The sequence below is a fragment of the Xyrauchen texanus genome, chromosome 10 (assembly GCF_025860055.1).
Source record: "Xyrauchen texanus isolate HMW12.3.18 chromosome 10, RBS_HiC_50CHRs, whole genome shotgun sequence".
Taxonomy (NCBI): Eukaryota; Metazoa; Chordata; class Actinopteri; order Cypriniformes; family Catostomidae; genus Xyrauchen; species Xyrauchen texanus.
In genome coordinates, this window is record NC_068285.1 from 5,151,684 (window position 1) to 5,167,393 (window position 15,710).

At 43.0% G+C, this 15,710-nt stretch overlaps 1 protein-coding gene across 1 annotated transcript in view; it reads left to right on the forward strand.

The window, feature by feature from the left end:
• Positions 1–2,621, forward strand: part of LOC127650445 (induced myeloid leukemia cell differentiation protein Mcl-1-like) — a 10,864-nt gene extending 8,243 nt beyond the window's left edge. Inside the window, exon 3 of the mRNA XM_052135888.1 lies at positions 2,273–2,621. Within this exon, the coding sequence (XP_051991848.1) occupies positions 2,273–2,389 (117 nt within the window). The 3' untranslated portion in view covers positions 2,390–2,621. The remainder of the gene's footprint in view (positions 1–2,272) is intronic.
• Positions 2,622–15,710: the final 13,089 nt, after the last annotated feature.

A 15,710-nucleotide genomic window follows, 5' to 3' on the forward strand; every position in this document is an offset into this window, starting at 1 on the left:
GTTTTCACAGTTAATCGTGATTAACCGTACAGGTTTCACAGTCAATCGTGATTAATCGCAAAGGTTTCACAGTCAATCGAGATTAATCGCACAGGTTTCACAGTTAATCGTGATTAATCGCACAGGTTTCACAGTCAATCGAGATTAACTGTATAGTTTCCACAGTCAAGCGTGATTAATCGCACAGGTTTCACAGTCAATCGTGATTAACCGCAAAGGTTTCACAGTCAAGCGTGATTAATCGCAAAGGTTTCACAGTCAATCGTGATTAACCGCAAAGGTTTCACAGTCAATCGTGATTAATCACAAAGGTTTCACAGTCAAGCGTGATTAATCGCAAAGGTTTCACAGTCAATCGTGATTAACCGCAAAGGTTTCACAGTCATTCGTGATTAATCGCAAAGGTTCACAGTTAAGCGTGATTAATCGCACAGGTTTCACAGTTAATCGCGACTAATCGCACAGCTTCCACAGCCAAGCATGATTAAGCGCACAAGTTTCACAGTTAATCGTGATTAATCGCATAGTTTCCACAGCCAAGCGGGATTAATCGCACAGGTTCACAGTTAAGCGCGATTAATCGCACAGGTGGCACAGGCAACCGCGATTAATCGCATAGTTCCCACAGTCAAGCGTGATTAATCGCACAGGTTTCACAGTCAATCGTGATTAATCGCACAGGTTTCACAGTTAATCGTGATTAATCGTATAGTTTCCACAGCCAAGCGTGATTAACCGCACAGGTTTCACAGTCAATCGTGATTAATCGTATAGTTTTCGCAGTTAATCGTGATTAATCGCATAGTTTTCACAGTTAATCGTGATTAACCGTGTAGTTTTCACAGTTAATCGTGATTAATCGTATAGTTTTCACAGTTAATCGCGATTAACCGTATAGTTTTCACAGTTAATCGTGATTAATCGTATAGTTTCCACAGCTAATCGCGATTAATCGTATAGTTTTCACAGCCAATCGCGATTAATCGTATAGTTTTCACAGGTAATCGCGATCAATCATATAGTTCCCACAGCTAATCGCGATTAATCGTATAGTTTTCACAGTTAATCGCGATCAATCGAACAGGTTCACAGTTAATCGCGATTAATCGCACAGGTCTCACAGTTAATCGCGATTAGCCGTATAGTTTTCACAGCTGATCGCGATTAATCTTATAGTTTTCACAGTTAATCGTGATTAATCATATAGTTTCCACAGCTAATCGCGATTAATCGTATAGTTTTCACAGTCAATCGCGATTAACCGTATAGTTTTCACAGGTAATCGTGATTAATCGTGTAGTTTTCACAGTTAATCGCGATCAATCGAACAGGTTCACAGTTAATCGCGATTAATCGCACAGGTCCCACAGTTAATCGCGATTAACCGCATAGTTTTCACAGCTAATCGTGATTAATCGTATAGTTTTCACAGTTAATCGTGATTAACCGTATAGCTTCCACAGTCAATCGCGATTAATCGCACAGGTCCCACAGTTAATCGCGATTAACCGTATAGTTTTCACAGCTAATCGTGATTAATCGTATAGTTTTCACAGTTAATCGTGATTAACCGTATAGCTTCCACAGCCAATCGCGATTAATCGCACAGGTTTCACAGTTAATCGCGATTAACCGAACAGGCTCACAGCTAATCGTGATTAACCGTATAGACCCCACAGCTAATCGCGATTAACCGTATAGTTTTCACAGTTAATCGTCATTAATCGTATAGTTTTTCACTTTTATGCCATTTCAGATGAAAACCCAATTATCGAGATATCGAATATCGTCATTCAGCAGATGAGAAACTCGACCCATTTTCTTCAGTTAGGAACGGCTTGCGATTATAAACAGGATTATGTTGAAGCCTGTAAGCACCTCGATATATATTGTTGTTTATATAATTAAGATCTTGTCATCGGGTTAGAAAAACACTTAATTCATGTTTGTTTGATATGTCTCTAAAAGTATTGTGCGTTTAAGGATGTGTCGATACTTTTACTAGTGATGCTGATAAACAATCGATGTCAGACCTCACGCTCTTGGAAAATCGGGAATTATCTGTGGAATTTTAAGGCAGTGATTTGCATGGATTAGTCGTGGAAGTTTCTGTAGAGAATATAGTTTTGTCTGGCTATGCTCTGCTAAATCCTTATCCGGGAACAACGTCATGGAAAACCATGGAAATTCCTTGGTAAACACTGTGGCAACCTGGTTTCCATGTTATTTTGGGATGTCATCTGAACTCACTGGTTTCTCTCTGTCTCTTCAGCATGGGTTTGAGGAGTTCTTCCGTGTGGAGGACATGGAGTCTGTCGTTCGGAACACTTTGGTGGCCATTGCTGGATTTGCCGGGATCGGTGCCGGTCTTGCTTTCCTGATTCGGTGAAACCAAACAGACTGGTCAGTTGGACCGGATGATTCCTTGACTCTCTCCAGACGGCCCGGGCTAGCACTGAGGCCGCTGGACGTAAATTCAGACGCTTTGAGGCCAACGTGCGCTTAACATCTCTCAAACAGCCCCGCCGGCGATCGGATAACGGCACAACAGATTGGGCTCTCCGCGAGCCAGGAATGTTTATTTTTGAACTATTTTTCTAATAAAATAAATGGTAAAGATTTATTAGTGTTTGCATCATTAATGTGTGTTGGTGTCGCTCAGCCGCACTGTATGATGGGTATAGTTTGTCTGTGCTTTCTGAACACTGTAGTGCAGGAAACACACCTGAGAATTGGGACTGTGGGGTAAGATGAGCCAGAACTGTCACTGGTGCGAACAATCAAATATTTCAAGGAATGTTCCAGGTTAAGCTCAATCGACAGCATTTGTGTCATAATGTAAAAATGATTTAAAGTTTAATGCAATTTTATAATGTTGTTGCCATGACGACAAAATGCAATGAACCCTAAACTCGTAAAATGACCATTTAAGCCACTTTACAGCTCCAATGATACAGCAGTTTTAACAGAATAATGAATGTAAGTGCTTTTATAATATTATTGTGTGGTAATCGGCATTAACTGGTATTGAACCCGGAACATTCCAGCCAAGGGATATTGAGTAAAGTCATTCTTATGTTATGAATTGGGGCAAATAAAAGCAAAGAAAGAGTGCGTGTTTTATGCATTCGCTCTTCATAGCTAGCCTTGATTAATTCAATAGAGGGCTGTTAATGAGATTCAGTAGTATTCAGCTGGTCATGTGATCTCAACATGGCGGCCCCCATAAGGAGACCCTCTCCGTGTACATTTAAACAGCTTAAACATCACTGAAATGAGTCTTGATCATGATTTTATACACTTTTTTAAAGAGGAAAAAATGACTGAGTGTACCTTTTTGAAGCCGTCCACATTTTGAAGCCGTTCACACCTGTGGGTCATCAGTCTACCAGCTGACGCCACACTACATTTACCCAACAGGAAGCAGAGACATCTTTTGAACACTAAAGTTAACTCCTCTAAAGCTCATTTAATTGAAGTAAACAGACATGGAGATGGAGTGATGGTGGGGCATTGGAGAGGAGCATTATCCTGTAACCACAAGCGTGCCTGCAGATGTGTGTCTATTGATTCTGGTGCACACACAAATGAGCAGAAACCACACAAGCAAAATGTAAAGCACAACACACACCTGATTGACAGCAGCATCTGAGATGAAACACACATGACCAACATCATCTGTGTTTAACAGCAGCTCATCTCTGACACCATCAACACACACCACAAACATTTCTGAGAACTCGACTTCCTCTTCTGTGAGTGTGTGTGCGCGCGCGTGTTTGATTATACTGATAGTCTACATTAGCATTTGTGTGTAGATGATCACAGCAATAAGGAATTGCAGGATTGCATTTTTATTCCTGTGTCACATTAAACAGAGTGATTATTTACACGAGTATAATTAGCCTCTAACTACATTTAAAGTATTATGCAATGGTCGGTTGTTGAAATGTTGAAATTATTATGTTAACTGGGCAAAGGAAACATTTATGTCCGTTTAACTCATTTTAACCTTTAAATTGAGCTTTTCATGTTGTAGGAAAAAACCCTTAAGTTGTCCTTAAGGCTAATTTAAGCATTAGCATTTTCGAGCCATGGGTTCCGTCGGGTATTTCCTATGGGTCTATGCAGAGGTTAAATTGGGCCGGAGCGCACCGGAGCGCAGCTCCGCCTCCTCAGGTCCACAACACACCCTGCCGGAGCTGAGCTCCGTCTCCTTCAGCACCAAATATTGTTATTCCACTTAAATTATTTTTCATCTCCTGACTCCTGGCAAATACATGGCATATGAGACTGAATAATTAGCAAGACTACACAGAGACACCCAGGCTACATGGAATTATCAGACGTCATAAATGCATTGTTCAGCACCCCGCCCACAACCATCAAGGGAAAACTGTCACTATTCTAAGACAGCGACGTTACCATGGAAACCCGCTAACGGCTAGAGCGATCGAATATAAAAATAGCATGTAGCTAGAACATGTTATATAACTAAAGCATGTTAGTTTACATGTTAAATGAACTACTAAATGAAGAATAACATCAGCTGCGTGAGCATCTAAAGTAATATATTGATTTTTAACAGTTTGCATATACTGTAGGTGCACGACAGTGACGCCAGACTGCTCCTGTCTGTACATGAGCCCATTATTATCCCATTTGTTACCTAATATTTATACACATATTACACAGAAGGAAAGGGTCCTCATTACCATGGTTAGGTCAGTGTGCTAGTCTTAAATAATAGTAATAATAATAATAAATTAATGTATTTATGAAAAATAAATACTAGCTGAAACACATCTTGAAACTTTAAACTGCCACTGTTGAGGTCTAATAAATGTTACCTTTAGATTATTTCATTTGAAACTGAAATATTTTGTCAAAATATAACAGTTCCTTTTACTGTAAAATCCTGAAACAAATTTGTAAAGGTGATGTGAGTAATTATTAATATTTCTAACTATTTTGTTAAAGGGGCCACATCGGGCTGTAAGTAGTGCATGGGGGCACATTGTAATGCTTTTGAGATACAATGTTCTGCATTGATTTGGTTTTTGTAACTTTTAAGCCCAGAAATAGTTGTGTACTCAATTTTCTGAAGTGTATCTGTGACTAATGGGACTATTCTGCAATTGCCTAAAGTATTATATTGCTCTCAAAGATAGATACTTTTCTATCAGGCATTACAAAACTCAATAAAGGCGGAGGTTATACATTTTTTTTCCAACTCTACTTCCCTGTTAATTTGTTATTCAGTTTTACTAATAATAAAAAAAAAAACTTTATTGAACGTTTAATGTTTCTTGCAAAGCGGGCGAGTGTACTCTTTTTTTTTCTTTACCCGTTTACATGCTAAAAGTGTCCTGATGCGTTTCTCCTCGATGGTTTTCAACACTCAACAGAATAACACAGGCTGCATGAATATGATAAATAATTACTGCAAGAGTTACATTAACATACAGGTGCGAAGGGACTTCAACGTTTCTAAATTGTACAAATAAAAAATACATTTACATATTCGTCTCTGGCTTGCAATATTTTCAAACATGTTCCTTTCATACATTTTACGAGGGTGAAATCCGTTGCCTGCTTGTTAACATTCAAGATAAAAAATAATAATAAAATAAGTGAATTGTAAAGTATTTGTCTTTGTTTGAATAACTACTCAACCCTACCTTACGCATTAATACTGGAAAAAGAGCCCCATTGGTGTAAAAACCCTAAGTCATTTTACGGCGGGATTTTGAATGATGACCATTCACCGTAAATAAGGGCTCCCCCTCCCTACAAAAGCCAATTTAACCACTGGGTCTATATAATGCCAGTTTTATATATTAAGTGCTAAAAATGACTTGAAGAGACATTCAGGTTTTGTTCTAGAACATAAATGACACAGTCAGACCCCAAACGTTGATTTTGAAGCAACTTTGTTTTTAAAAATAAATGTCGTAATCGCAATGCTAATTAAGAACTACAACTCCCATCAGCCATTCAGCTACGTTTAGTATAAAATGGACGACATTTGTAGTCCTTATTTAGCGATGGGTTATCAAAATGCATTTTTAATGATTACAACAGCCTCAAAATCCCAAAATGTAGATCTGACTGTGTCATTTATGTTCTAGAACAAAAACGTGAAAGTCTCTTCGAGAATATTTTACCACACATCTTGTTTTACTGCCAGTTGTAAAAACCCTCAGGGAATTCCTAAAAGAAACCCACATCGAATTAGCGTTTCGTGTTACGTCACGGCTGAACAGCTCTGTCATTCTGAAAATACTTTCGTTTACACATCTCAGACCATTCACAACAACAGAATTGATCAAATACACCATACCCAGACCGCACAGATGAGACGCTTGTTTGAGATCTTTTCATCTGAAAGCATCACATTTTAATATCTCCTGAACATCTGACAAAGATCAGATTTACAAACATCATAAATCTTATGAAATACATCTGCTGAATGTCTGATTGACGTATTTCAGATGAGCAAACAACCTAAAAATGGTCTTCCAGATGTAAATGCACACATCAAATAGACGTCTGAGAGATGTGTGCTATCAGACATAACATCCCAAATCACAAGAAAGATGAATGTCTTTTAATAAAAAAGGAAATATATAAAATAATAAATGATACAATGCAACAGTCCCCTCTGGGCGCAGAACAATCTGGAATACAATGATACAATGCAATGGGTGTGCGTGCGTGAAACAAGTTTGGTGAATAAGGTTATTTATTCATTCGTTACAAACCCCAACACGACCTGAACTCTAAGCCCTACTTGAAAAACTGACCCGAACCTCAGAAATTTTTCTCGGGTCCTGTCGGGCCCGGTTCAAAAGCCTTCATCAGCCAATTAACAAGGAAAATTGCATCTGTGTGAACTTCTGCAGTTAATCCAGGATGGACTTCAAAGACTTTAATCATTAATCTTACAGTTCAAACACAATCAATGTTTAAACACTGACCCTTAACACTTACTTAGTTTAATCATTTTAAACCATGACTTTAACTATACATAAGTAATATTTACATTATATTCATAATGTTAGTCAGAGGGGAACTGGCCCCCACAGTGAGTCTGGTTTAGGGTTAGGGTGGGGTTAGTCAGAGGGGAACTGGCCCCCACGGCGAGTCTGGTTTAGGGTTAGGGTGGGGTTAGTCAGAGGGGAACTGGCCCCCACAGTGAGTCTGGTTTAGGGTTAGGGTGGGGTTAGTCAGAGGGGAACTGGCCCCCACAGTAAGTCTGGTTTAAGGTGGGGTTAGTCAGAGGGGAACTGGCCCCCACGGTGAGTCTGGTTTAAGGTGGGGTTAGTCAGAGGGGAACTGGCCCCCACAGTGAGTCTGGTTTAAGGTGGGGTTAGTCAGAGGGGAACTGGCCCCCACGGTGAGTCTGGTTTAAGGTGGGGTTAGTCAGAGGGGAACTGGCCCCACAGTGAGTCTGGTTTAGGGTTAGGGTGGGGTTAGTCAGAGGGGAACTGGCCCCCACAGTGAGTCTGGTTTAGGGTTAGGGTGGGGTTAGTCAGAGGGGAACTGGCCCCACAGTGAGTCTGGTTTAGGGTTAGGGTGGGGTTAGTCAGAGGGGAACTGGCCCCCACGGTGAGTCTGGTTTAAGGTGGGGTTAGTCAGAGGGGAACTGGCCCCACAGTGAGTCTGGTTTAGGGTTAGGGTGGGGTTAGTCAGAGGGGAACTGGCCCCCACAGTGAGTCTGGTTTAGGGTTAGGGTGGGGTTAGTCAGAGGGGAACTGGCCCCCACAGTGAGTCTGGTTTAGGGTTAAGGTGGGGTCAGTCAGAGGGGAACTGGCCCCCACAGTGAATCTAGTTTAGGGTTAGGGTGGGGTTAGTCAGAGGGGAACTGGCCCCCACAGTGAGTCTGGTTTAGGGTTAGGGTGGGGTTGGTCAGAGGGGAACTGGCCCCCACAGCGAGTCTGGTTTAGGGTTAGGGTGGGGTTAGTCAGAGGGGAACTGGCCCTCACAGTGAGTATGGTTTAGGGTTAAGGTGGGGTCAGTCAGAGGGGAACTGGCCCCCACGGCGAGTCTGGTTTAGGGTTAGGGTGGGGTTAGTCAGAGGGGAACTGGCCCCCACAGCGAGTCTGGTTTAGGGTTAGGGTGGGGTTAGTCAGAGGGGAACTGGCCCCCACAGTGAGTCTGGTTTAGGGTTAAGGTGGGGTTAGTCAGAGGGGAACTGGCCCCCACAGTGAGTCTGGTTTAGGGTTAAGGTGGGGTTAGTCAGAGGGAACTGGCCCCCACAGTGAGTCTGGTTTAGGGTTAGGGTGGGGTGAGTCAGAGGGGAACTGGCCCCCACAGTGAGTCTGGTTTAGGGTTAGGGTGGGGTTAGTCAGAGGGGAACTGGCCCCCACAGTGAGTTTGGTTTAGGGTTAGGGTGGGGTTGGTCAGAGGGGAACTGGCCCCCACAGTGAGTCTGGTTTAGGGTTAGGGCGGGGTTAGTCAGAGGGGAACTGGCCCCCACAGTGAGTCTGTTTTAGGGTTAGGGTGGGGTTGGCCAGAGGGGAACTGGCCCCCACAGTGAGTCTGGTTTAGGGTTAGGGTGGGGTTGGCCAGAGGGGAACTGGCCCCCACAGTGAGTCTGGTTTAGGGTTAGGGTGGGGTTAGTCAGAGGGGAACTGGCCCCCACAGTGAGTCTGGTTTAGGGTTAGGGTGGGGTTAGTCAGAGGGGAACTGGCCCCCACAGTGAGTCAGGTTTAGGGTTAGTCAGAGGGGAACTGGCCCCCACAGTAAGTCTGGTTTCTCCCAAGGTTATTTTTCTCCATTAATCATCATCTTATGGAGTTTTGTGGTCCTCGCCACAGTCACCTTCAGCTGCTCACTGGGGTTATAAAAAAAAAGAGATGATAATTCTTCGGTTTAAAATGGGGGTCTGTGTATCTCAGTGAGTATTGACGGTGACTATCACACCTGGAGTCGTGAGTTTGAATCCAGGTCATGCTGAGTGACTCCAGTCAGGTCTCCTTAGCAACCAAATTGGGCCGGTTGGTAAGGAGGGTAGAGTCACGCTCAACGAGTCACGTGATAAGTTGCGTGGATTGACGGTCTCAGACGTGGAGGCAACTGAGATTCGTCCTCCGACACCCGGAGTGAGGCGAGTCACTACGCCACCACGAGTACTCAATGCCCATTGGGAATTCCAGATTGGGGAGAAAAAAGGGAGAAAAATAAATAAATTCTGTAAAACAGCATCATATGGTGAAGAGAAACTAATGAGAATGACACTTTTCAGATCGTTGCTACACCTCTGCTTGTTATACAGAGCGTCAGCTACAGGTATGTGTAGTTTTTTAGTCATTGCTTAAAAGAAACGTTCAAACATTTCTGCTTTCTATACGTGTTCTGTTTGTGTGTATTTGTGTGTAGATGACAACAGAATGCAAGAATTTCCTCGAGTACAGACAACAGCCACGTTCAAGCTCCTGTTTGCTTGATTCTCAGACCACAAACACCATTTAAATAAAAAAACACCAGCTTGCACTCTCTCTCTCTCTCTCTCTCTCTCTCTCTCTCTCTCTCTCTCTGTCTCTCTCGCTCTCTGTCTGTCTCGCTCTGTCTGTCTCGCTCTGTTTCGTGGCTCTTCAGAACTTCCTCAGGATTCAACTATGTAAATGGCAACAGGAAGTATCTCGCTCTGCCCTTCCCCCAGCAGAAGTTATGTAACATGTTTTCTGTCACAGCTGTTGCTTTGTTTAGTTTGATCTTTAGTTGAATTTATCATTTAGATCTTCTTGAGAAACTTTTACGACTCTATCCATATAACGCAAGTAATACGGGCGGGTCAACCTCCATATGAAGTATTATATAATCATCATAAATACTGACCTGTTGTGTGAGGAACTGACACACACTGAAGTTATGATTCAGCTGTAATGATGATAGTTATAATGGAGCACAATCCTTTGAGGTTTCTGTTGAAGTTTCTATTCTAACATTTCTGAAACAGCCCAATCGCATTCAACTTACACAAATGTGCATTATGCAGATTTATTGCACGTATCGTGGCAGTTCTGTGGGGAAATGTCCACTATGTGTTTTTCAGTTTAATGGTCTATTGAGTTTTAAATCAACAAAACTGACCTGCCTAACCTAAACCTAATCCTAATGAACAACAGCACCATGTCACTTTGTGTTCCCGTGTGGACTCGTGTGCTCTTCAGGACTCGTACCCGCTCCTCTAACATCACAAGTGCAACACTCCATCAGTCGAGCTCAATCTGATCACACTCGAACACGCTTGTACATGTAGTGACTGTGACGCAAGCGTTGAAATGAGTTACACGCTTTAGTAAACAGATGTCATGAGATAGCGTTGTGTGAGGAACAGGGTGAGAAGTTAGTCTTTATGTACTGATAATCTGCCGTTTAACTCGTGATTTGTGAGAAAGTGAATAAAAGTTGTTGATGTTTTAGTGCCTCAGTGTTCATTTCACCAGGAAACTGACGCGGAACGTAAACGAGACCATGAATCAATGAATCAATGAATTCCAGGTGAAGATGAAAGATCCACCAGTGACCTCACAGTCTAGCTTTAACCCAAATTAATTAATCATGTTCCTGTAACTCACTGTCCCAGTGTCTACATGTGTGATAACACGCCAGATTATATTCAAATTAAACTTATATAAAGCTGGAACAATCACACGTCAGTGAAAACTCCAAACCTGTCTTACAACAATCTCCTTAAATCAACTCCCGACATTATTCTAACCTAACTAATGCTGAACAAACCAACAGTGCAGTGTCCTGACAGCTCAGACCACTAACGACTGACAAAACTCTACCTGTAAAACAACTGTAGCTGTACACACACACACACACACACACACACACACACACACACACACACACACACACACATGCACACACATGCACATGCACACACACACACACACACACACACACACACACACACATACACACACTCACATGCATACGTACACACACACACACATGCACGCGCACAGGCACGTACGCACGCACACACACACACACACACACACACACACACACACACACACATGCACACACACATGCACATGCACACACATACACACACACACACACACACACACATGCAAACACACACACACTCACATGCATACGTACACACACACACACATGCACGCGCACAGGCAGGTACGCACGCACACACACACAGACACACACACACACACACACACGCACATGCACACACACATGCACATGCACACACATACACACACACACACACACATGCACACACACACACACACACACACACACACACATGCACACACACACACACACACACATGCAAACACACACACACTCACATGCATACGCACACACATGCACACACACACACACACACACACACGCACACACAAATGCACACACACACACGCATACACATGCACACGCACACACACACACACACACACACACACTCCACTGAGGTTCATGTGTAATGAATGAGGTGAGAAGTTTCCATCTCACCCAAATGTTTCTGCTGCACACTTCCTGCTTTTTTCTGATTGGCTGCTGACTTTTCTGCCTCTCCTTAGCAACAGACACACCCACAATGACTTTTAAACGGCAACAAAAACAAAGTTTCCCAGAAGTCACATGACGTGTGTGTGTGTGTCTGACAGCACTTCTGCACTTAAAGTTGAGTTAGAGTCGTTTTAATACAATATTTGAAATAACTTTCTGTTGTGTCTTTGTACTATAACAAAATTATATGAGCCGATATTCCATCAAGTGTTTGTTACTGTAATGTACTCTTCATAGAAACACACATACTTGAGTGGAGGGGGGATGCCAGGGGATGCCACCCCCCTCTTGTTGCCAGAAATACCAAAACACATCCCCCTTGTAAAACCACCGTCCCACCTTACCACGCCTTTAAAGTGTCTCAAACTAATCATGCAAGTCAAATATCTATCTGTCACTCACTCATGTTGTGTCGATGAAGTGACTCTAGGGGTCACTCTTGGGAGCCGAGACACCTCTGATCTTTGATTAAAGGCCAATGGGAATTGGCGGGTGGTATTTGCATGCCACTCTCCCGCACATACGGGTATAAAGGAGCTGGCGTGTGAACCGCTCATTCAGGTTTTGTCTTCGGAGCCGAGCGGTCGCTATTCTTTGAGAAATTAGCGAGCTGAATTCCCACGGCTCCCATTCCCCAGCATGCTTGCCCTGTTCAGGATTCAGGATGAGTGCGCCACTCGTCTCAGAGCGAGTTCGACCTCTTGTCCTGGGCCCGCGGCGATGATGAGCTGTTGAGCACAGCATCAGAGAGTGGGCTCATCCGGTCGGAAATGAAAGTCTCGGCTGGGCTTCCTTCTTCAGGTGAGGTCGCCCAGTCACACGCTGATGCGGAAACGATGGACGTGCTTTCCCGGGCGCTCACTTTAGTGCGTGTTAATAATGATTATAGATCAACGTTTCAATCCGTATTGCACTCATTATCATCAACTATTTCAACTATTCAGAAGTCTCACCTTTGACCCTTGAGTCAGATTCAGAGCATGAATATCTGTGAGTTTCACATGTTTCAGATACGAGTTTCTACATACATGTGTTACACAACAATGACAAAGGGAAATGCATTGTCACTGACCTCAAACACTGAAACAATGCTTCTGCATTACAGACACTAAATGCCACAGTTTGTCTCGAAATATGTTACAAATGCAGATGAACGTCACTGGCAACAACTTCAAGTCATGTAACACACACACAGAGGTTAAATTGGGCCGGAGCGCACCGGAGCGCAGCTCCGCCTCCTCAGGTCCACAACACACCCTGCCGGAGCTGAGCTCCGTCTCCTTCAGCACCAAATATTGTTATTCCACTTAAATTATTTTTCATCTCCTGACTCCTGGCAAATACATGGCATATGAGACTGAATAATTAGCAAGACTACACAGAGACACCCAGGCTACATGGAATTATCAGACGTCATAAATGCATTGTTCAGCACCCCGCCCACAACCATCAAGGGAAAACTGTCACTATTCTAAGACAGCGACGTTACCATGGAAACCCGCTAACGGCTAGAGCGATCGAATATAAAAATAGCATGTAGCTAGAACATGTTATATAACTAAAGCATGTTAGTTTACATGTTAAATGAACTACTAAATGAAGAATAACATCAGCTGCGTGAGCATCTAAAGTAATATATTGATTTTTAACAGTTTGCATATACTGTAGGTGCACGACAGTGACGCCAGACTGCTCCTGTCTGTACATGAGCCCATTATTATCCCATTTGTTACCTAATATTTATACACATATTACACAGAAGGAAAGGCTCCTCATTACCATGGTTAGGTCAGTGTGCTAGTCTTAAATAATAGTAATAATAATAATAAATGAATGTATTTATGAAAAATAAATACTAGCTGAAACACATCTTGAAACTTTAAACTGCCACTGTTGATGTCTAATAAATGTTACCTTTAGATTATTTCATTTGAAACTGAAATATTTTGTCAAAATATAACAGTTCCTTTTACTGTAAAATCCTGAAACAAATTTGTAAATGTGATGTGAGTAATTATTAATATTTTTAACTATTTTGGTAAAGGGGCCACATCGGGTTTTAAGTAGTGCATGGGGTGGGGGCACATTGTAATGCTTTTGAGATACAATGTTCTGCATTGATTTGGTTTTTGTAACTTTTAAGGCCAGAAATAGTTGTGTACTCAATTTTCTGAAGTGTATCTGTGACTAATGGGACTATTCTGCAATTGCCTAAAGTATTATATTGCTCTCAAAGATAGATACTTTTCTATCAGGCATTACAAAACTCAATAAAGGTGGAGATTATCATTTTTTTTCCAACTCTACTTCCCTGTTAATTTGTTATTCAGTTTTACTAATAATAAAAAAAACTTTATAGAACGTTTAATGTTTCTTGCAAAGCGGCTGAGTTTACTTTTTTTTTTCTTTACCCGTTTACATGCTAAAAGTGTCCTGATCGCTTTCTCCTCGATGGTTTTCAACACTCAACAGAATAACACAGGCTGCATGAATATGATAAATAATTACTGCAAGAGTTACATTAACATACAGGTGCTGAAGGGACTTCAACGTTTCTAAATTGTACAAATAAAAAATACATTTACATATTCGTCTCTGGCTTGCAATATTTTCAAACATATTCCTTTCATACATTTTACTGAGGGTGAAATCCGTTGCCTGCCTGTTAACATTCAAGATAAAAAATTATAATAAAATAAGTGAATTGTAAAGTATTTGTCTTTGTTTGAATAACTACTCAACCCTACCTTACGCATTAATACTGGAAAAAGAGCCCCATTGGTGTAAAAACCCTAAGTCATTTTACGGCGGGATTTTGAATGATGACCATTCACCGTAAATAAGGGCTCCCCCTCCCTACAAAAGCCAATTTAACCACTGCACACACACACACACACACACACACTCACAACACAATCACACACACACACACTCACAACACACACACACACACACACACACACACACACACTCATACACACACACACACACTCCTTTGCGAGATTTTACAATCTCCAGGTTGAGTCAGTATCGTCCTGTGTTCTCTCAGGTCCGAGCCCGTAGAACTCGGTAACACGCCGACAAACTGGCCAGGTGAATCGCTTGTGTTCCCACAGCTGAGGTAAAACTGTGCGCCTGTTTCTCCCAGGAGACTCCATCTCTCGGATTCCTGGAGGATTCCTCCCTAGCCCTTGTGGGTCCGCAGTTCAGGGGAGGAACTCGCCGACCCATTCCACTGCAGGTCTACCCTGTACTGGAATAGGTGCTCCACAGGCCAAAGACTCCTACGCGGACTCCCCCTGTGTGTATTATCCGCGGTACTGTCCCCTTACAAAAGTGGACTCGCATTTTCCTTAGGTAGTCCCCGTTTGCCCTCCGGTCACCGTGTTGTAGCAACTTCCCCCTCCTTGAGGCTTGATCTACAACCGCGCCACTTTCCACATGTCGCCTAAAGAGCCCATGTGACATATTCACCATGCTTACCTCCCCTTTCGGGTAGGTGTGGTCTCCGCAGGGTCTTTTCCCCCTGAAAGAATAGGAAACTGGGTAAGACCCCCTTCCCTCGATGCATGTAAGGGCCCTGGCCGTTATTGCTCTATGCGAGAAACATAAGAGAGAAAAGAGGCCCAGCCAGGCTTGGCCCGTTCCCAGTTTGGCAACTGTCACCTTGTTCCCCTTGTCAGAGTAACCAGAAGGATTCTGATGACTTTATGGGGCATTGGGGAAGGGTGCGTGCAGCCGGATACAGCTGGTCGCATTTGCACGGAAGAATACCTGCCCGCTCCTGTGTCAGCAGTTCACGTACACGGCTCAGCGCATGGCACGAATTAATTGGGACCCCTAGTGTCGCTTCTTCGACACAACATCGAAGTGAGCGACAGACGGGGAACGTCTATGTAACCTCCGTTCCCCGATGGAGGGAACGAGACGTTGTGTCCTCCCTGCCACGTCGCTGAGCCGAGCCTCTGTAGTGGGCGGACCATTTCCGGCTCCTCAGAAAAATCCTGAATGAACTCATAGTATTTGCCCGCTTAAATACCCATATGTCCGGGGGCGGGACATGCAAATACTGTCTGCCAACTTCTCATTGGCCTTTTTTCATAGATCAGAGGCATATTCGGCGCTCAAGAGAGACCCCTAGTGTCACTTCTCCGACA